General features: G+C 44.4%; 1 protein-coding gene across 4 annotated transcripts in view; it reads left to right on the top strand.

Moving 5' to 3' along the window:
* Positions 1–5,574: 5,574 nt before the first annotated feature.
* The window catches only part of UHMK1 (U2AF homology motif kinase 1), a 37,454-nt gene continuing 29,534 nt past the window's right edge, over positions 5,575–13,494 (top strand). For all 4 annotated transcript variants that reach the window (XM_061584715.1, XM_061584731.1, XM_061584740.1 and 1 more), the window contains exons 1-3: positions 5,575–6,301; positions 8,959–9,251; positions 11,586–11,777. In XM_061584715.1, the coding sequence (XP_061440699.1) occupies positions 6,040–6,301; positions 8,959–9,251; positions 11,586–11,777 (747 nt within the window). In that variant the 5' untranslated portion in view covers positions 5,575–6,039. The remainder of the gene's footprint in view (positions 6,302–8,958; positions 9,252–11,585; positions 11,778–13,494) is intronic.

Below are 13,494 nucleotides of genomic sequence, written 5' to 3' on the forward strand. Positions count from 1 at the left end.
ACTGCAGATGGTGCAAATAGAAAACAGAGGTAAAAATAATGATGTTAGTACCAAATAATGCTCCCGTGTGGATAAGCCCTGAGTCAAGCTGCCCAATTTCTTTCTCCCTGGCTGTCTGGTGTAGTGAAGGTCATGCTACTCCTTCCTACTAAAGGTGGTGCCTACCAGCAACTTATAATAGAGGCCAACTGGAGAGGAACAAAGCTCTGGTTTTCCTAAACAGGGCAGCCTCTGAAGTGGTCCGAGCTGAATCAGGCTGTTTTCCAAAGCACCAAATTGGATTCTGAGCCAAATCTTGTGGTCAGTGCACACTTCAAAGTAGACAGAACTGTCAAATAGATAGAACTGACAGAACTATCATATACAATTAAATAATGTGTGAATTATTAAATACTATTAAATAACAAGGCATGCCAACTGTCAAACTCTATGAAACATGACATACCAAATGGTTTTCAAACTTTTTTCCATGCAACTCTGAGATGTTCGGAAGGTTATGAACTGTTCCTCAGTGAGAACAGATTCATAAAGGCAGTCAAGCTTCCCTGAAAGACAGCTTGCTAACCTCTGCCACTTATTTTCTTCTGCAGTGCGTAGCTACAATATGGGGTCTATTAGAAGGCACATTCTCAGTCCACAATGGGTGACAATGAATCCCAACAGTGCCCCTGTGTTAACTGACTACTCACCCTAGGACAAGACCCAGAACCCTCTGCAACTTGTTTGGGCTCCTTGGCACACATGGGAAGCATTCCCCGAAGGAAGGAAGTTTTGAAAGCCACTGTGGGATTCTGTTGCAGTTTAGCTCTCAATACTGTGAAATATTAAATTACATTGCACATTTATTATCAGATATCAACTACTGAAATAAATTTCACTGAGTGTGAAATATACACATCAAACATTTAGATAACATTCTCCATTGACACTTACAAAGCATAATTATGAGATTTTGAAAGCAACCATTTTAGGTGTACTTTGTACTCTTAGGGCAGGCAGAAATTTAGTAGATGAAATTTTTGTCATCATTTTTTTTTTTTTTTTTTAGTTGCATTTCTAAACCGCCCTATAGCTAACAGCTCCCAGGGCAGTGTACAACATGATAAAACCACAATATTTAAAATACAGCAAGTGTGTATTGCGCAAACAATATAAAACATTATATAAACAAAGTAAAAGAAAACTAGAAATAAAATAAGTAAGATTAAAAGCATAAAATACATTAAAATGCCTGGGTGAAGAGGTGGGTTTTTACCTGGCGCCGGAAAGATGACAGGGAAGGCGCCAGGCGTATCTCATCTGGGAGGGCATTCCATAATTTGGGGGCCACCACCGAAAAGGCCCTAGATCTTGTTACTGTTCTCCGGGCCTCTGTATGGGTTGGGACCCGGAGAAGGGCCTTAGACATCGAGCAGAGTGAACGGGTAGGAACATAGTGGGAGAGGCGTTCCATCAGATATTGCGGTCCAGTGCCGTTAAGGGCTTTATAGGTAAGGACCAACACTTTGAATCTGGCCCGGAAACATATTGGAAGCCAGTGCAGTTGGGCCAGAATAGGTGTTATGTGGTCAAATTTCTTCATCCCAGTAAGAACTCTGGCCGCAGCATTCTGCACTAGCTGAAGTTTCCGAATCGTTTTCAAAGGTAACCCTACGTAGAGAGCATTACAGTAATCCAATCTAGAGGTTACCAGAGCATGAATAACTGAGGCTAGGTTCTCCCTGTCCAGATAGGGTCGTAGTTGGGCTACAAGCCGAAGCTGGTAAAACGCATTTCGTGCCACCGAGGCTACCTGAGCCTCAAGTGACAGAAGCGGATCTAATCATTGCTGTTCCAATGCTGGAAAAATGGTACCTCCTGATTTTTATTACATGGATCTTAAGGCACAGTGCCTCTCTCAATAAAAGACAGCAGCCTATTCCTTTGCAGAGTTAGCCACAACTAAACCCACTGAAATCAGCAAGCTTAAGCACACTAACTCTGCGTAGGACTGGATTGTGGATCAGCCATCCTGCTCATCCAAGAGAAAATGTAATTCTGTGTAAAATGTCTACTCAGATCAAAGTGTACGTATAACTTGTTGAACTGTTTGGATAGGTATGTTTTTAGATACAGTTGAAGATAGATGGTCAAACTGAGGTCATTGTGCAAGGTTGTCCTGTGCATATTTACTCAGGTCCATGGTGTTCAGTGGGGGCTTACTCATAAACAAGTGTGCACAGAACTGCAGCCTAATTTTCCTGAGAAAAGAATCACTGGAAAAGTATGTTATAGTTTTATCAATTTCTCTTGAAATGTATGCATTCTTCATATGTCTAATGTCATCATTCAGATATCTATTTCCGATACATATGTGTGTATGCATACATCTAGTATAAATTTATTGTATATATTATGCTGGCATGTAGAAACTGAAGAAAAATTCCGTATCACTTTTTAATGAAGGAGAATCTGCAACAGGACTAGTATTTGAAAATCATAGCTTTTACAAAAAATAAACTAGATCTCTATAATTAAATCTGTTGAGTATGTTTGAAGTTCAGATTGTACAATAAAAGCTCTTTTCATCTTATGAGTGTTGTTGTTGTCTCTCCACTCACCCCATAAACTTAGACATCCCCAAAACAGGGTGTCTCCAGGAGTTTCTCTGCTTGTATAGGCCTCCTTTATGCCTTAATATCATATTGGGATGTTCAGACAGTGGGGACATAGGAGTGTCTCATCTCTGACTTCCCAGGAAAGTTTACTTGACTCTCCCTGATCTTCAAAAAGATTATAAAAACCTTCTTGGTTTATAAAAAACATTAGGAGCAGTTATTTGCTGAGCTCATATCTGTTTATTATCCTATCTGTTGATGTGTAGTCTGCTTTGCTAATGAATAGATAAGTCATTTTGTGTTTTTTAAAAGAAGGGAAGGAGCCAGTAAGAGCCCCTTACTATGTTACTAGATACCCCCATACAAATATGTTTGCATGTGGAAACCTCCTTTTGGCTTCATGGTAATGTATTCATGGCTTCCCCCCTCTCCGCCCCTTACACCCTCTCCCCCAGATCACACCTACAGCACATGGGGAGGGGAGTAAAGTTCACTCTGTCAGGCAAACAGAAATGTTTGTGCTGAAAGAGCGATCTCATTATTGCTACATAGAAATGAAATAATGACATCTTTGTTATTTGAATTTTTAATTTTATTTCCACACACACACACAAACATGGCACCCTAGGGAACCACCTAATTCGCCTATATGGACAGTCCCCCTGTTGCTAGATAGGATAACCTTAAGCTAGTGACAAGAAGCAAAGGGGGTAAGACAGACCTCCTATACCTCTACTAATCCCCAAAGACGGAATAATATTTTAATAAAAGGCCTTTAAAAAAAAAAAACAGTTGCAAGTATTTGCATAATTCCAGAAAGATCTAAATAATGCTATGTGCTGTGGAGTGTCGGGGAAGCAGCATAAAAGGCAAAATGTAGGAGTAGGGTTAATCTGGTTGTGCTGAGTGTTAGGAAGGTGGTTGGTCCTTGCCTGAAGGTGGAAGAAACAGGAAATCTGCCTTCTTCCCCTCCATTTTATCCTCTCAATAACCTAAAAGGTAGGTTAGGCTGAGAGTCAGTGACTGGCCCAAAGTCACCCAGTGTGCTTCACGGCTGAGCAGGGACTAGAACCTGGATTTCCCCAGTCCCACACTCTAACCACTACACCACACTGACCACATACACTAAAGGCCCAGGGCCCTCAATGCAGAGCCTAACCGCAACATTGTGCTCACAGAGACCTACCAGAATGCCCTCCAGGGTCTCTGCTCTTTTTAGCACACAATTATAAATTACAATGGCCACCAGCATTTCCTAACTCTCACTGGCACAGTTTTCTTAGGCCCTCTACCATTATGATTGGCCACATAATCAGAAAAGGATACTACCAGCAGAGAGAAGACCAGTTAAAACTGTTCCCTTTCCTCTCAGACACTAATTAGAATGGAGAGAACAGTTCTAACTGGGCAGGACCAGCAGAGAGAAGAGAGGGAATAGTTCTAACTGGACACTATCAGCGGGAGAGCATGAGGCTTCCAAGGAGAGGAGTGGAAGTAGCGAGTGCCTCAGTGGGAGAAGGAAAGGTAGTTACTGTGGGGGGAGAAAAAAATGGAAGATCTAGGCTAGAGGCTGTGGGTGGAACTAAAAATGGAGGACCCAGGGCCTGTATGGGAGGGAAAAGGTGTGCATGTGGGTATGGGTGGTGTATTTTATTTGAAGGTGATTTGGGGAAATGACATGGCTTCTGTGAAATGGATGTTATGTTGGAGCAAAAGACTGGATTAAAAGGAGTTGCTGTATGTTTGGAGGCTCATATGACGCACCTTAGCCTTTTACTGAGGTTCTTGGGCAATTACTGTCTTTAGGCCTTCTGTGAAATGAGTGTTTTGTTTACAGTAGTAAATATTGGGATTTCATTGTTCACACTCCCATGGCAGCCATTTTGTGACCGGCCCTGTCCTGCTTACGGCAGCCCTTTTGTAGCAGTGTCCACAAAGTCAAGATGACTAAAGAAAAATTCAAATACGAAAGAAGTAATGAAGTTTGTTCGTGAAGATAAACTCAGTTTTCCAATTATAGCTCTATGGATTCTTTTAACTTTGCCAGTCTCCATAGCGAGTAGGGAACATAGCTTCTCAAATAATGATAAAAAAACATTTTTAAACAATGATGCAAGAGAGATTTGTTGGGAGTTAGTTTGTTAAATTTATATTCCTTGCTCCTAGAAGGAGGAATATCAATAGAACAGTGAAAGATTTTCAAAATTTAAAGCAAAGAAAGTCATGTTTTAAGAGCACAGAGTGTTTTTGATTCTGAGTATTTTGTAATTTCAGGTAAAAGTTCATTGAAGAGTTTTCTTAGTTCTATATTGGATGTGGTGGTAATGCCAATTAAAGCAAGTAATGAATGATTTGGGATTTGTAATAACAAAAATTATAATTAACATTGTATTGAATGTTTGAAATATTTCAAACAAAATATACAAAATATATACAAATATATATTGTATACAGATTATACAAAATGTAATCTACCTGCTGTGTACAAATCTATTTTGGAAATTTTGGTTCTCTGTTTTATCTGATTTCGGAAACATAGGTTGGACAACCAAATAATTATGCCTCTCTTTAAACAAGTACGCTTAAAAAACATTAAACCAAATAGAGGATCAAAATGTTTCCCAGTTTACCAAAACACAGCCTAGATCTGCCCTTTGGGCTGGGGCTGCCCCTGCCCTGCAACACAACATGACCCCAAGTAACAGTGTCAGGCAGGTCATTTTTAAGACGGAGGACTTCCGCTTCATGCTAGGGGAAAACAAAGAAGCAAGAACAGGGATGTCACCTGATCAAAGACAGCTGTCAGTAAATTTTATATGAGCTGATTAATGACCGAAATAAACAAATGTATCCGTCATGCTGCATCTTAGCGGCGTACTTTGTTTCTAGATATGTGAGTCAACCTTAGCAAGAGACTCCGCCTAATCCTTCTCACAATCTCATAAAGGGCTGCTTCTTCTAAGATCATGCTTAGCATCTGAAGTTTTTATACCTTCTGGTATTTGTTTAATTAAACTTCATTTCCTGGTTAATCGGCGACACAGTTGCTGTTGATCGACTATATCTCGCAGTTCTGGGGGGAAACCCCACGCTGTAAAAGAGCTTCCCCAGAACCACCCCCTTTGTCCGCGTCCAGGCCTTCGGGTGGCAGGAGTTAGAGGCGGCTGCAGCGCGACCGGCTGCCCGACCGGCTCCTCCCAACCGGCAGAAGTGAGCCAAGAGGAGCAGCTGCCCTGCTCCGCCGCGCGCGGTCCGCCAGCAGAGGGAGACGGGCCTTTGGCGGCCACCTCTACTGCCGCGGCAGGGGGACGGAGCGGAGCCGCCGCCACCTGGCGCGGGCGGGGACCCTCCGCCTGCCCTTCGTCTCTAGTCTGCAAGGCGACGGCTGCGACCAGGAGATGTGACTCCTTCTGTCCCCTTTCTCGTCTTTGCTTTCCGCAGAATGGCGGCGGGGTCGTCGATGGTGGAGGCACTGGGGCGGCTGTGGCAAGTGCAGGCCCCGCTGGGCAGTGGCTCGTCGGCCGCAGTCTACCAGGTGCGCTGCGTCGGCGACCCCCGCGCCCCACCGGCCGCCGTCAAGGAGTTTCTGCCGTCGGATCTCGGGCTGCTGGCTCCGGCAAGGTCCGGCGAAGGAGTGGGGCGTGATTACGGCTTCCGCAAGGAGCGCGCCGCGCTGGAAGAGCTTCGGGGCCACCGCAACATCGGTGAGAGGCAGCGAGCACGAGCGAAGCCGCAGGGACCGGCCTGGGGTGGTGTGAACGGGGGGGGTGTGGAACATGATCTTGCTGCCGCGGACCTTGCTTGCCAGCCTGCTGAGATCCTGAACATATGCAGAGTGGAGTTTCTAGTTCAGTACCGGTCGGCGCCGGTTTTCAACGGTGGAGCTCAGCTGTGGACTGGCACCGCCCATGATGAAATTGCAGCGGCTCAGCTCTGGCTAGAAACGTCTTTAATGCCAGAGTTGACTGCTGAGAGATGGCAGAGGAGCAAGAGCTTCAAGACCATGTGTGAAGTGAGCACCCTCCTTTCTCGCTGAAAGGAGACTCAATATGCAGGGGGATTTCAGGAAGACAACTTGAGGCCCATCTTGTTCTGAGGTGGAGATAAAAGAGGTTTTTTTTCTCTTAACCTCTCCAACAACCTGGATAAAAGCCACTGTACTCCCACAGTGAGATCCTGTGCACTGGGGGCTATGGCTTGCTTTTCAAAGAACTGTCCTGGTGATCACATCACTACCCATTGGTTCAGTGTGGCTCCAGCACTTTTCTTTGCTGCTCATGATGGTTGCTAACATGGGGGAGGGGAGCGCCACATGCTGCAGCGATAGGTGTAGGAGACTGGAGTTTTGCAGGGGCTATGCTGCAACTGAATTGTGTAATACTAAACTGAGGGGAGCCCTCTCTAAATTTTAACCCCATGCTTGGTCTCCAGCAGTCATACATCTTTCTGGGGGCACATCCTGCATCAAGAACAACCTGATAAGCAGTTCTGAAACCTAAAAGTGAGGCATCTTATGTCATTTGTTGGGACTAAACTCAAAAGCTACCGGATATGTTTTATGATTAATCCATCCCACAAATGTGGCTAGCAAGGGTGTTTTAATTCAGCACCCATTTATAGAATTAGCAATTGATCCTTTGACAGACAACATATCAGAAGTGGCTAAGTCAAGGCACATCTGCACAGGTAGGTCTAAAGCTCTGGTTCATTGCATGTCATCTTTGCAAGTTAGCAACCACCTTGCTCTAAGAAGATCTGGATCTGGTCAGTGCCCAGGGGTCCTCCTGGGATACCACCTCAAATTCCACAGTGGAAGAAATGCAGGATATAAATGTAAATAAATTTGGTACCCATGCACAACATGTAACCTTACTGGAAGAATCAAAGGATCAGCACATTTGGTGCAATCTATAAGGGGAAAGGATGTCCCAAATATCATGTAATATGGTACTGGGAGTGATGTAAGTTGGCCGTCCCCAACCTGTTGCCCTCCAGATGTTTTGGATTACCATCCTCCCTGACTATCAGCCACGCTGGTTGGGATTGACCGGAGTTGTAGTCCAAAATGTCTGAAGGGCAGTAGGTTGGGGAAGGCTGGTGGAACTACTGTTGATTGCATTTGTTTCATCTAAAGCCTGAGTTAGAAACAGATGAGACTCCTTTGTGTGAATAGTTTTTTTTGTTTGCTGAAGGGTAGTAATTTTTAAATATTTCAGATAAATAACAAATGTGAGCATGCCCTTCCATGGCTGAGATTTACATGGCATGTCAAAGTTGCAGTGCTTTCATCTTACTTCGCTTTCAAAGCTGCTGTCAATTGTCAGTAGCAGATGGCTATTTACCTTCTGGTGACAGCTTCTTAACCCCTTGCAAGGCACATGCAACCACATGGCTGTATATATTTAGGGAGGTGATTTTTTTATCACTGCACCATCCCCTTTTGCCCACCACCACCATGCAAACTAATTGTAAATGTCAAGGGCTTGATAAAATTAATCACATGATTGATGATTGGTTCTGCACAGTTGCATAAATGTACAAGTGGTCAGCATAAGGCAAATGGCTTTCTGCAGCCATCATACAGCAGAGAGCAAGCTGATAGTAACTAATAATGGAGCTTGTAGCTGTAGAAAACAAATTTGTTTCTGGGAGCTGGTTCTGAGGAACAACAAAGGTTTCCCTCTAAAACTCAAAAGGCAAAAAGAATAGGTAGGCTGTCCATAAAGAGCATTAGGGTGTATATTGGAAATGCATATCCTTCGCTGCCACGCAGTTGCCAACAGCATAGAATCATAGAATAGTAGAGTTGGAAGGGGCCTATGAAACTATTGAGTGCAACTCCCTGCTCAATACAGGAATTGGCAATGAGAGAACCAAGACTTGTAGGGGAAAATAACCAAAATATTGAGCAGTAGGGAGGAATTCAGCCAGAAAGATTTCCTTCTCAAATGATGGGATACTGGACCCTGAGCAGAGTACTGAGAGCGTCTGAATACATTTATGTATCTTAATGTTGGCAATGACCGCTGTTGCAGTAAAACCATGCACTAATCTGCACTAGAGTTTTATTTGGTGCAACTTAAGGACTGTTTTGTTGCTGACCTTATTTGCTGCTTCTGGTTTTCCTTGATAGTCAGTGTCAAAGAGTTGCAAGGTAAGGATACTCTTAAACGGGAGACGATTAGTTCCAAAGAGGTGTATAGCTTGGGAGTACTTGAAACACCTGAATCCTTTATTTTCCAAATGTGGCTTTTTGTGGGAAGAGCTGCAGTGCTAATTAGAGAAGAGCTTCGAAGGACTAGCGGTTCTACACTGTGTAACTCCTGCCAGGTTTTTGTTTTTTTGTATTTTCTACTTTCAGTGACCCTGTATGGTGTGTTCACCACCTGTGCTTCTGCTAAAGGCCCATCGTACTGCCTTTTGTTAGAGTTGCTGGATGTCAGTGTGTCAGAGCTGCTTGTGCATTCCAGTCAGCATGGCTGCTCTATGTGGATAACCCAGCACTGTGCCCGAGACATCCTAGAAGCCCTGGCCTTCCTCCACCACAAAGGCTATGTGCATGCAGACCTGAAGCCACGTAACATCCTGTGGAGTGCAGAGGAGGAGCGCTTCAAGCTCATTGACTTCGGACTTAGCTTCAAGGAGGGAAATCAGGTTGGTCAAGCGACACTGAAACCTTTTAGGCAGTACTTCTGGAGCTTGTTCCAGAGGCAAGAAGGTCACTGTGGAGACAAAATGCCTGCAGGAAATGCTGAATGTTTTTAGGGGACCCTTGTCATTTAGATGTAACTGCCACCTCAGACCCTTGCATTTGCCAGGCTTACTCCCTCAGAAGCCCCTCTGTCCTCCCCCAGACATATCATAGTTCTTTTTCCCTGCTGAATGTTGAGAGAGGGGTTGTTCCTTGTGGTGTTTACACTCATGCTACTTTTGCCTTTGCTAAACAGTTTTGCAGGGGGGTGTATTTTTTCAAAAGCTCCCAAAAAAACTGCTGGATAAAAGATGTGTGTACACTGGGGGAAATAAAAATTCTCTCACAGCGCTTTCAAATCTGTAAAAAGATATCTGTCTCTCTATAACCATGAAATTCCTTTCAGCTAGAAACTGGAATCCTTTGGAAGGAAGGGTGGGATATAAGTTTGCTACCCGGGGCTACTTCTGGGAGGAAGTGCGGAATGTAAATTTAATAAATAAATAAGTAGAAACTGGGAGCTTTAATTCTATGTGTGTATGTGTGTCGAGCCTCCGCTCTCTCTCGATGAGTAGGGAGGGGGAAGGCATGAATTGCAGGCACCTCCACGGCCAGAAGGCACGGAAGGTCCAGCTGTTGTTGTGTCTTTTCCAGCCTTGGAGGAAGGGAGTGTGTTAGATGCTCCGGCAATTCCCACGGGTGAACCCTCCCTCTTTCAGGATAGTGCTCAGCCTCCAAACGCCCTCTCGGAGCCGTTAGGGGAGGATTCCGAAAGAGCAGTAACTCCCCCTTTGTCCACCCGTAACTTAGAGATGTCTGAGGCTTCCCCGCCTTCTACTTCCCTGTCTGTTGATAAGGACCCTGTTTTGTCAGATGAGCCGTTGGAAGTTTGCCCCCCTTCACCTCGCTCTCAACAGCGGGAAAAGCGTACTGGTCAGAGGGCGGGGGTACGAAGGAGTGAGAGATTGCGCTCCAAAACTTCCCCTATATAAGTCTGCTGAGTTGAGAGGGGGGTGTTGCGTCAACTCTCTTTTACGTTGCAGAGCAGGTCTAAAGTGTTGTTAGGGAATTATAGTGAGTTATTGTAGGAACTCTATGAAGCACACTGCTTTTGATGTATCCATTACTCTAATAAAACAAGATTTACTTGCACCAACGTCTCAGCCTCTTGGGTCCGACTCTGGACGGGACAATGTGTTGATGTAGTGCTGTGATTAAAAACTCTCCTGAAATCTTTATGGAAATTATTATTATGACTGAGCATCATTGCAGCATTGTGCAAGTAACATTTTAAAGAATTGTTTGGAACTGCTTAGTGCTCCAAGGGAGGTAGCACTGAGGTTTTCTGTTTCACAGATGTGTAAGAAAACTGCAAGATTTACTGTAAACAAAGGGAAATCCTTTCTTCCCAAGCAATCTCAAACACTCATGGAGCTAAAAGCAGCAAGAAGGGAAGTCAACCTCTTGCTGCTTTCAGAAGGCTGTACTCTGAGAAGACTCTGGAGAAAAGGGGGGATTCCCTTCCCATGTTCTGGGCTTCTTCTCTGCTGTCTTTTAAACTCTCCTACTAAAGAGCTGAAGGAAGCCCTGGTATTTTTTTTTTCAAAACCACCAAATGATGCTTGCTTTAAACTGCAGATTTCTCCTTGATTGACTCACATCTGGTGTCAGAGCTAATCAGGGAGAAAAGTGCAGTTCAAAGCATAGCAAGGTAAGGTGGGAGAGGGGACAATATAAGAATTACACACACACAGCATCCCCAAATAATGCAACTTTTAAACATCCCTTTACTGGTCTAAATCATTTTTTTCTTTGAGCCCCAAATGCATTTGGAGGGAGCGAATGATGACATTACATCCGCTTAATGTGAACAGAAAAAAAGCTATATCCCTTAAGTGTGTGAAAAGCACAGAGCAATTCTACTTATAGCAGAAGAACAAAGATTTTGTAGCGCTAGGATTCTTGCATCTGGAACAGCATGCGTTAACATTTAAACATACACTGTGATGGTTTTGCAGTGACAAGCAGGCCTTCCTTTTTACAACCCTTTGAACCAGTATAAGTTTAAACCACAAAGTTTTGCTGTAAGTTTGCTCGAGGGGTTACTTTTAAAATAGTTTCTTGACAAATTCTTAGAGTAGCAAAATATATCATAAAGAAACACTTATCTGTGCGAAGCAACCTAAATAGGCAGTTTCTCTGGACCACTGTAAACCAAATAGAATGTAAGGCTGCAAAACCAACATGGTACTTGGTTATGAATGTACAGTTCTAAAGAAGCTCTTGATTCTCCACAGGATGTGAAGTACATTCAGACAGATGGGTACCGGGCTCCTGAGGCTGAGCTGCAAAATTACCTTTCCAAAGCAGGAGAACAAGGTGGAACTGAATGTACTGCTGCTGTAGATCTTTGGAGTCTTGGAATAGTATTACTGGAGATGGTCTCAGGAATGAAACTGAAATATATTGTACAATCTCAGGAATGGAGGGTGAGTAGCTTTGCAGAGAGATCAGCTGGCTTTTGGCATTTTGATTCCCAGAATTATTCCTCAACTTTGGTGGCAATGGCTCTTCAGGAGCTTTGAAACTCCTCTTTATATAAGGCAGCACCTTATGTGGCTTGAATTTGCCTTGCTGGACAGAAAAAACATTAAACATTCTGGCTCTCCTGGTGGGAGCCAATACCTTAACAGTCTGAAATAAGTAATACTTAGCTTGGGAAGGAGGTGTCATCAGAGCTTAAATTATGTGTCATAGGAACATAAGAAGCTGACTTATAGGAGCTGATTGAATTGAAACTTTATTTTTACCCCGCCCTTTTTCCAAACTGGAACTCAGGGCGGCTTACAAATAGAACTACATGTAGTTAAAAACATAGAAAAACATACAATTAAAATACCATTAAACTATGCACAACCTTAAAACCGTAAAAGGCACTTAAAAATCTAAAAACAATTTAAAATAATACAGATAATAATGTAAAACAATAAAACAAGCCTTGTAAAGCCCAATTCTAAACACCTTCTATCCCAAAAGCCTGTCGGAATAAAAAAGTCTTTACTTGCGGATGGAAGGATGGCAAGGAGGGGGCCATTCGTGCCTCCCTAGGAAGGGAGTTCCAGAACCTAGGAGCAGCCACCGAGGAGGCCCTATCTCGTGTCCCCACCAATCGCACTTGTGAGGGTGTTGGGACTGAGAGAAGGGCCTCTCCTGAAGATCTCAGGGCCCGGGCAGGCTCGTATAGGGAGATACGGTCTGACAGATAGCCTGGACCTGGGCCGTATAGGGCTTTAAAGGTCAAAACCAGCACTTTGAATTGTGACAGGAAACAAACTGGCAGCCAGTGGAGCTGTTGTAACAAGGGAGTTGTATGGTCCCTGTAACCAGCCCGTTAATACTCTGGCTACAGCTCTTTGTACCAGTTTAAGTTTCCGAACAGTCTTCAAAGGCAGCCCCACGTAGAGTGCGTTACAGTAATCTAAATGGGATGTAACTAAGGCATGCAGCACCATAGTCAAATCAGGCATTTCCAGGAACGGGCACAGCTGGCGCACTAGTCTTAACTGGGCAAAGGCACTCCTGGCCACGGCCAAGACCTGGGCCTCCAAGTTCAGAGCTGAGTCCAGGAGCACACCCAAACTGCGAACCTGTGTCTTCAGGGGGAGTGTAACCCCATCCAGCACAGGCTGAATCCCTATTCCCTGATCTGCCCTTCGACTGACCAGGAGCACCTCTGTCTTGTCTGGATTTAGTTTCAATTTGTTCACCCTCATCCAGTCCATCACTGATGCCAGGCACTGGTTCAGGACCAGGACAGCTTCCTTGGCTTTAGGTGGAAAGGAGAGTTGGGTGTCATCTGCATACTGATGACACCAAACCCCCGGACAACCTCACCCAGCGGTTTCATATAGATGTTAAATAACATGGGGGACAAAACTGAACCCTGAGGGACCCCATAGGTCAACGGCCAAGAAGTCGAACAGGAGTCCCCCAGCACCACCTTCTGAGTTTGTCCCTCCAGAAAGGAATGGAGCCATCATAACACGGTGCCCCCAAGTCCCATCCCAACAAGGCGGTCCAGGAGGATACCCTGGTCGATGGTATCGAAAGCCACTGAGAGGTCAAGTAGAACTAACAGGAACACACTCCCCCTGTCCAGCTGTCTGCGAAGGTCATCCTCTCTGTGAAGGTCATCCACCAAGGCGA

This window comes from Rhineura floridana, chromosome 1 (assembly GCF_030035675.1).
Source record: "Rhineura floridana isolate rRhiFlo1 chromosome 1, rRhiFlo1.hap2, whole genome shotgun sequence".
NCBI lineage: Eukaryota > Metazoa > Chordata > Lepidosauria > Squamata > Rhineuridae > Rhineura > Rhineura floridana.